This window comes from Oncorhynchus nerka, linkage group LG11 (genome assembly GCF_034236695.1).
Source record: "Oncorhynchus nerka isolate Pitt River linkage group LG11, Oner_Uvic_2.0, whole genome shotgun sequence".
NCBI classification, from domain to species: Eukaryota; Metazoa; Chordata; class Actinopteri; order Salmoniformes; family Salmonidae; genus Oncorhynchus; species Oncorhynchus nerka.
This window is the reverse complement of record NC_088406.1, coordinates 58559103-58567542: the sequence shown is the minus strand read 5'-3', so window position 1 is coordinate 58567542 and position 8440 is coordinate 58559103. Positions and strand designations below refer to the sequence as shown.

Genomic DNA, 8440 nt, shown 5'->3' with positions numbered 1-8440 from the left:
ATGCAGTGCCTTAGACCAATGCGCCACTTGGGAGGCCTAGATTGAAATCTATAAACACTGAGGTGAAGCCAGGTGTGCAAAACGTCTTATGTCATATTCATATACATCATAGGATGATATCTTAATGTTTATCCTTAAAGGCTGCCAATCAAATACAGGATGGGGGTGGGCATCTGTAATTACAATCAAAGCAAAAAAAGAATATTTGGAGATTGTTCATATAGATAAACAATAGCTGCCAAAGCATATTTTTGAATGATCAAAGAATGGCTTGGCTAATCACCATGTCATCATCAGAAGTTGGACCTCCTTTTGCTTTTGGGGAGAATAAAAAGGAGCAGATCTCTCCCTCAGACATCACATCCTTCTTCAGCAATCCTTTGATTCTCTTGTGGTGCTGCACTACTAAAGGTAATTTATTAGAGATCAACTCTGATTCAACCTTTAGCTTCAGTATTTGTCAACGCAAAAGGGAAAATAAACTTGAGGAAACTACTTCAGAAAGTGATGAAGGATTTTTCAAAATGTCAAATCTTTTTCGTCAACAGAATCCTTCAAGATGAAAACCTTCATTCTGATCGCCTGCATCCTGGGGACTGCTCTCGGCCGCCCTGTGAGTTCAATTCTCCGTTGAATTATTTATAAGCGTACTGTGTTGTCTTTCCGATTTTATGTCTCTCTGTTATTCTGTACAAAATACCCGTGGTGGTAGGTACCCTAGTGGTTAGAGCATTGGACTACTAAAAGAAAGGTTTTAAGATCAAATCCCCAAGCTGACAATGTAAAACTCTGTTGTTCTGCACCTGAACAAGGCAGTTAACCTGCTGTCATTGACAATAAGAATTTGTTTTTAACTGACTTGCCTAGTTAAATAAAGTACATTCTAAAATTATATATATTTTTTTCTTTAATTTACAAATAAATGGATTGGAAACATTTACAAACAGTATTCATATATTTAGTCATTATTTACTGTGATTACAGTGTCTTTATAAGTGCTGAACCTAACATTCATCTAACATTCATCTGTACTTCACAGCAAAGGCTGGTCATGGAATTTGACTTCCAGGCTGCCAACGCTCAGGTAAGAAACACTGCTAGTCTACACCTGTTGTTTACGATGCATTTGATTTGATACATAGTTATGGTGTCCATATTAGGACATACATAACTCGAGGGTGTTCTTCCACGGACATGTGATGCTGTCCCAATATGGGCGCCATAACTGATGTAATTTGATGAAAAAATAAGAATAATAGTTACAATATGAATAGTTTCAAAATCATAAAATGAGGAACAAAGTGCCTGAAAAGGGAATAGAACACTGAAGAACTGAATTTTCCATAATACAAATGTTTGTTTTCCAATTATTTGTAGGCTCTCCAAGCTGGACAAGCCAGACCTGATCTAGAGATTGTAGGTGTTTGACAAAATAAATAGTTCAAATTAATCACAATACATTTCCCATTCTAGATTGAAGTCAACCTTCTACTTTTACTATAGTAACCAGAGTGTTCCAATGTTACAGATCCTTCCTGTTGGTGGTGGAGTACCTGTAAGTAACCATAGCAACATAGTGAAATACACTGTGCTGTCGTGTTAGTGATGCTACACCAGTGCATCTCACACTAATAGAGTGAATGTTCAATCCAGTCAATATCACAGGTGTTAACTTATCAGAATTCAGAAAGTCATGATGAAAGTGTGTGTGTGTGTGTGTGTGTGTGTGTGTGTGTGTGTGTGTGTGTGTGTGTGTGTGTGTGTGTGTGTGTGTGTGTGTGTGTGTGTGTGTGCGTGTGTGTGTGTGTGTGTGTCAAAACATAGTCAGGTGGTTTCATCAAACAGGAGATCCCCCAGCCACTCGGCCAGGAGAGCGTTGAGATCGTGAGTGATCATGACCCCTATTAATATACAGTACATGTACACAGCATGCCACATGTATTGTGTGTCTGCTTGATTGCATCTGGGGTGGCAGGTAGCCTAGTGGTTAGAGTGGTGGGCATATAACTGAATGGTTTGAATCCCCGAGCTGACAAGGTCAAAATGTGTTGTTCTGCCACTGAGCAAGGCAATTAACCCACTGTTCCCCAATACTCATTGTAAATCAGAATTTGTTCTTAACTGACTTGCCTAGTTAAATAAAGTTTCAAATATATATATATATATATATGACTCTCTCCTCTCCTCTAGTACCACCCCTTCAGCATCCAGGTTGCCCCACCTCCGCCTGCTCCTGCTGCACCTGCCCATGTAAGACCTAATGCCTTTATGTCCGCAACATACGTCAGGTGGCATTTTGAACATATTTGAAGGGAGTGCTGATGAGACTTAGGCTGTACTAACATGGACACCGTTCCTACGTTCATATAGGAGCTACTTTTTAAATTCTATATATAGTGTAATACAGAGGTGGTTGTTGATCCTGGACTTTCGCTAGTAAGTCCATGTCATTTTCAAATGAAAATGTACTGATTTCCAATATGTTATAGTGGGTTACTTTAAAGATACTGTCAAAAAATCTGGGAACGGTGTCTTCAACCATTCATTTAGCCATTGTGACGTGAAATGAAACAACTGTTCGAATAGGGGTGCTGATTGGTTAATTTGCAACCACTGTCATTGTAGACTCATACATCCGATGAGGAAGACGATTAGAGATGTGAGTAAGACCTTTGCTCTACCACATGACACAAACATGTATTGCCATATTTAAGCTCATGAATTCCTGAATTCCTTAACCGTTCTGTCACAGAGCAATGCAACAGGCTTGATAATGTTGTTTGGTGCTACAGTACCTATGTTTGATTGTGGTCAGTTTTTTAAATATTATTCTGTAAAATATACAGTACATTCTAAATTGATAATACCTACATTATCATACCTCCTTTGGTTAAATCTTAGAGACTCAGAGAAGTCTGCTTTGTAAGAAGACTGTTGACTTTGCACTTACCTGTATATCTGTTTTTCAATCCCGTATTTTTGGACTCTTTTCAGATTACCAATACTTGGAGATCTACAATACCCTTTGGTGAACAACGATGTCCTTCAACTCCACAGCTGCTTTTAGTGTCCTAGATGGATTCAGTAAATGCAATGCTTAACCCAGCAATAAACATAGCGTAACATGGTGCTTAACCGATGGCTTGATGCATGAAAGCTGTGTGTAATTGTTTGTACTTGGCAGAAGAATGTTAATTAAAAAAAACAGAATGTTTTGCCAACCTTCTCCATACCATGCCTCAATTTTCTTTCTTGTCTCTGCTTGTTAGTCTGTGGCATTGATGACATTCTGAATTCAAATGATTTAAGTTCTTCTCAATCGCGTACGCATTTTTGTAACAATGTCATTTTTCTAGACAGTACACAAGACACACAACTCTGTGTAGTAAATTTTCCAAATGTTGTTACCTTCTCAAAACAGCACACTATAAAAAAAACTATATGATACTATAAAAACTATAGGACACCCTCAAAACTGCAAATACATCCATTTAAAAAAAACAGCCTGCAAAACATGAACACAACCATATATACACTATATATACAAAAGTCTGTGGACACCCCTTCAAATGAGAGGATTTGGCTTTTTCATGCGCAACCACTGCTGACAGGTGTAAAATCGAGCACACAGCCATGCAATCTCCATAAACAAACATTGGCAGTAAAATGGCCTTACTGAAGAGCTCAGTGACTTTCAACATGGCATCGTTGAAAGGATGCCACCTTTCAAACAAATCAGTTTCTCAAATATCTGTCCTGCTAGAGCTGCTCTGGTCAACTGTGAGTGCTGTTATTGTGAAGTGGAAACATCTGAGCAACAACGGCTCAGCCACACAAGCTTACAGAACAGGACATTAGATTCTGTGCTTTCGACCTTGTGGCAACAGTTTGGAGAAGGCCCTTTCCTGTTTTAGAATGACAATGACCCCGTACTCAAAGCGTGGTCCATACAGACATTGTTTGTCAAGATCAGTGTGGAAGATCTTGAATGGCCTGCACAGATCCCTGACCTCAACCCCCTGACTTCACCATCTAACACCTTTGGGATTAATTGGAACATGGACTGCAAGCCAGGCCTAGTGGCCTAACATCAGTGCCTGACCTCACTAACGGTCTTGTGGCTGAAATGAAGCAAGTTCACACAGAAATGTTCCAACATCAAGTCAAAAGCCTTCCCAGAAGAGTGGAGGCTATTATAGCAGCAAAGGGGGGACCAACCCCATCTTAACGCCCATGATTTTGGAATGAGATGCTCGACGAGCAGGTGTCAACATAGTTTTGGTCATGTAGTGTATCTCAGAAACATTTTATATGAAGGGGGTATACCTAACACCGTTATGAAACCAAACATAACACCTTTGTAAGTGTTGCAGTACCATTTCTAACAACCTTCAGAACACATGTATTCAAAATCATTCACAAGAGTTTTCAAAATGAAGGTTCCCTCAAATAAAATGGAAATTCATATCTTTACTGTCACAGCACCCAAAGTCCTGGCACTATTCACACAACAGGTGGGGTTAAGCTCAGGGTCAGCCATACAGCATTAATGTTCTGATCATTGCCATGTTGGCATATTGGTGATGGCACCAGCCTTGAGTGTAGTATATTGAAAATACAAAAGCAAGCTGTGCTTGATTGCACTTGCCTGGCGCAACGGCATTGTCCCAAAAGTGCAACGCCAGGCAGGCTCAGACAAATGCTCAAAATGTTTGAAAGTTTTCAAATAATATTTCAACACTGGCAATTGAGTAATTGTTTGCCATTGTAATGTAGTAAGCAATCTTAGCTAATACCTGAAGAATTGGATTTGCACCTTTATCTTAGCAGGCTAACACAATCTTGTAACATCAGCAACTACAGTATCTGGCTCACTCCCACCAGATGTTATATTGCTAATATGGTATAGTTAATAGTCTGGGAACAAAACACTTTTCAGTGAATTTGTATTCATAGTTTTGCAAACAGGTGTCTTAAAACTTGAGTTTGACAGGCAGTCACATTGTAAACATTTGTCAATTTTTGGCCTTATCTGATATATATTTTCCACAATGTGTAAACAGCAAAAATACAATTAACACATTGTAATAATGTATAGATCAATAATGTATAGATCAATCAAAGAACAATCAAAACAAAGAAGGCTATTAAAATATACTTTTTTCCAAATATAATGTGTCCCTAAGTTTTTTGTCATTGGTGTTACTACCTTCAAAATCACTCATTAAGAGAGATATACAAGAACCTTGCGCATTTTGTCAAAGACAATGCATCGCAGTGCTAGCTGCATTACTATAGATCCTGGTTCAATCCCAGGCTGTGTCGCAGCCGGCCACAACCGGGAAACCTATGAGGCGGTGTACAATTGGCCCAGCGTTGTCCGGGGTATGGAAGGTTTGACCGGGTTATCCTTGTCCCATCACTTAATGCAACTCCAGAATACAAAAAAAATACAAATACAAAAAGTTTACATGTACACCCATGTTACGGACATCACTCTGCTTGCTAAGCGAGTACCACATCCCCCCGATTCGGGTCTCATACTTGGCTCAAACTTTTCTAATACACACGCGTGATCGCCCTCCTTGGCAACATTCCAACGGTTTGAGCCAACCAAAAGGTATGAATTGGATGGCTCCATCCGTGACATTTCAAGTTAGCTATGGAGTGAGCTTGAGCTATGTTCTTAACTCCGTTACACCCACAGGCAGTTGTTAAAACTGAAATTCATGAGTATTCACCAAGAAATGGAATCAAAAACAAAAGCAACACACAAACTAAAGCATAGAAGTTTACGTAACACAGAAACAACCCTCAAGACGATCTCAAAAATTACAATACAAACTTCAAATACACTATATATATATATATATATATATATATATATATATATGTATTTTAAGTTTGTAATGTAATATATATATATATATATATATATATATATATATTGATTGATTGATTGATTGATTGATTGATTGAGGTAGTATATACATTTAAATACCCTCAAAATTATATAACACTGATAATTGTAAACAAAATCCCAGTACCAAGTTCTCTCTCACTTTCCTAGTTTAGCCATAATTTAATAAATGTTTCTAACATATTACCTTGCAAAGCAAGCCCTTTAGGGTATCTAGTGGAGTGCTTCTAGCCTTCCCCAGGTACCAAACAAGTCAATACAAAAATATGATCTATATATTGTCAGGCCTTGTCCAATGTACTACTAGCAAATTACTTTGGGATTGCCAGTGTGCAGGCTAGCTAGCCAGCCTAGCTAAGTAGCTACACATTCAGATTTTAAAACTGCAATACAAAACAACCATTGACAATAATTAAGGGCCACATAAATGATGAGAATATGTTGCCTATATAATCTATCATCATAAAGTCATAGACAGCAAACAATTCAACGTAGCTATATAGATGGATAGCGTTGCAAGCATGCTAAGCAAGAAAATAGCATTGCCAACTGAATAAGATTGCCAGTACAATGTAAAAATAAGCAGGCCGATCTTACTACCAACGATGAAATGAATCCACAAAAAGTTAGTCCTTGTCCTACAAAACACATTTAGCAATAGATATTCAATGAGTGATTCTGCAGCTGTGGAGAGAGTTCACTTTCAAGTCATTGCTTTTTTTTAAACAATACCAACAAACAAATAAAATCCAACTAAAGTCAGTTTTCAAATGTTATCATATAGTGAGGTTAAGACTATCAGCTGGAACACTATGACTCTGTTGTTAGTTTTGCGAAGAAATAACATACATCCTTCAATTTAAAGGTAGACTCATCTATATACAAAGTAAACAGTATCGGAGCCACTTGCGCAACCAATCAAATCAGAGTTTATTTGTCTCGTGCGCCGAATACAACAAGTGTTGACTTTACAGTGAAATGCTTACTTACAGGCTCTAACCAACAGTGCAATTTCTAAAAATAAAAAATAAAAAAAGGTTTTTGGTGAGCTAGGCAAGTGAAGAAATAAAAACAACAGTAAAAAGATAGTGAAAATAACAGTAGCGAGGCTATATACAGTGGCGAGGCTATAACAGTGGCGAGGCTATAACAGTATCGAGGCTATATACAGGCACCGGTTAGTTGGGCTGATTGAGGTAGTATGTACATGTAGATATGGTTAAAGTGACTATGCATATATGATGAACAGAGAGCAGCAGTAGAGTAAAAGAGGGGTTGGCAGGTGGTGGTGGGTGGTGGGTTGCGGGACACAATGCAGATAGCCAATGTGCGGGGGCACCAGTTGGTCGGGCTAATTGAGGTAGTATGTACATGAATATATTGTTAAAGTGACTATGCATTTATTTTTTATTTATCCGTTATTTTACCAGGTAAATTGACTGAGAACACGTTCTCATTTGCAGCAACGACCTGGGGAATAGTTACAGGGGAGAAAAGCGGGGTGAATGATCCAATTGTAAACTGGGGATTATTAGGTGACCGTGATGGTTTGAGGACCAGCTTGGGAATTTAGCCAGGACACCGGGATTAACACCCCTACTCTTACAATAAGTGCCATGTGATCTTTAATGACCTCAGAGAGTCAGGACACCCGTTTAACGTCCCATCCGTAAGACGGAATATTTAATCAACAGAGAATAGCAGCAGCATAAAAGAGGGGTTGGTGGGGCAAACAATGCAAATAGTCTGGGTAGCCATTTGATTACCTGTTCAATAGTCTTATGGCTTGGGGGTAAAAACTGTTGAGAAGCCTTTTTGTCCTAGACTTGGCACTCCGGTACTGCTTGCCATGCGGTAGAGTAGAGAGAACAGTCTATGACTGGGGTGGCTGGGGTCTTTGACAATCTTTAAGGCCTTCCTTTGACACCGCCTGGTATTGAGGTCCTGGATGGCCGGCAGCTTAGCCCCAGTGATGTACTGGGCCGTACGTACTACCCTCTGTAGTGCCATGCGGTCGGAGGCCGAGCAGTTGCCATACCAGGCAGTGATGCAACCAGTCAGGATGCTCTCGATGTTGGAACTGTAGAACCTTTTGAGGGTCTGAGGACACATGCCAAATCTTTTTAGTTTCCTGAATGGGAATAGGCTTTGTCGTGCCCTCTTCACGACTGTCTTGGTGTGTTTGGACCATTCTAGTTTGTTGGAGATGTGGACACCAAGGAGCGTAAAGCTCTCATTCTGCCATTCTGCTCCACTACAGCCCCGTTGATGAGAATGGGGGCGTGCTCTGTCCTCATTTTCCTGTAGTCCACAATCATCTCCTTAGTCTTGGTTACGTTGAGGGAGAGGTTGTTATTCTGGCATCACCCAGCCAGGTCTCTGACCTCCTCCCTATAGGCTGTCTCGTCGTTGTCGGTGATCAGGCCTTCCACTGTTGTGTCATCTGCAAACATAATGATGGTGCTGGAGTCGTGCCTGGCCACGCAGTCGTGGGTGAACAGGGAGTACAGGAGGGGACTG

The 8440-nt window shown here is 39.8% G+C and overlaps 1 protein-coding gene across 1 annotated transcript; it reads left to right on the top strand.

Annotated features, from left to right (window-relative positions):
• Positions 1 to 269: 269 nt before the first annotated feature.
• scpp7 (secretory calcium-binding phosphoprotein 7) lies at positions 270 to 3232 on the top strand. The gene is made up of 9 exons (XM_065024135.1): positions 270 to 411; positions 549 to 613; positions 1040 to 1084; positions 1378 to 1416; positions 1529 to 1555; positions 1825 to 1884; positions 2191 to 2250; positions 2626 to 2659; positions 2995 to 3232. The coding sequence occupies exons 1-8, from the start codon at positions 285 to 287 to the stop codon at positions 2653 to 2655; spliced, it is 453 nt and encodes a 150-aa protein (XP_064880207.1). The 5' UTR covers positions 270 to 284; the 3' UTR covers positions 2656 to 2659; positions 2995 to 3232.
• The last annotated feature ends 5208 nt before the right edge of the window (positions 3233 to 8440 follow it).

Coding starts and splice junctions, on each gene's coding strand:
- scpp7 (XM_065024135.1), top strand. CDS start 285: ATGTCATCATCAGAAGTTGGACCTCCTTTTGCTTTTGGGGAGAATAAA. Junction 1,085..1,377: donor TCCAGGCTGCCAACGCTCAG/GTAAGAAACACT, acceptor AATTATTTGTAG/GCTCTCCAAGCTGGACAAGC. Junction 2,251..2,625: donor CTCCTGCTGCACCTGCCCAT/GTAAGACCTAAT, acceptor CTGTCATTGTAG/ACTCATACATCCGATGAGGA.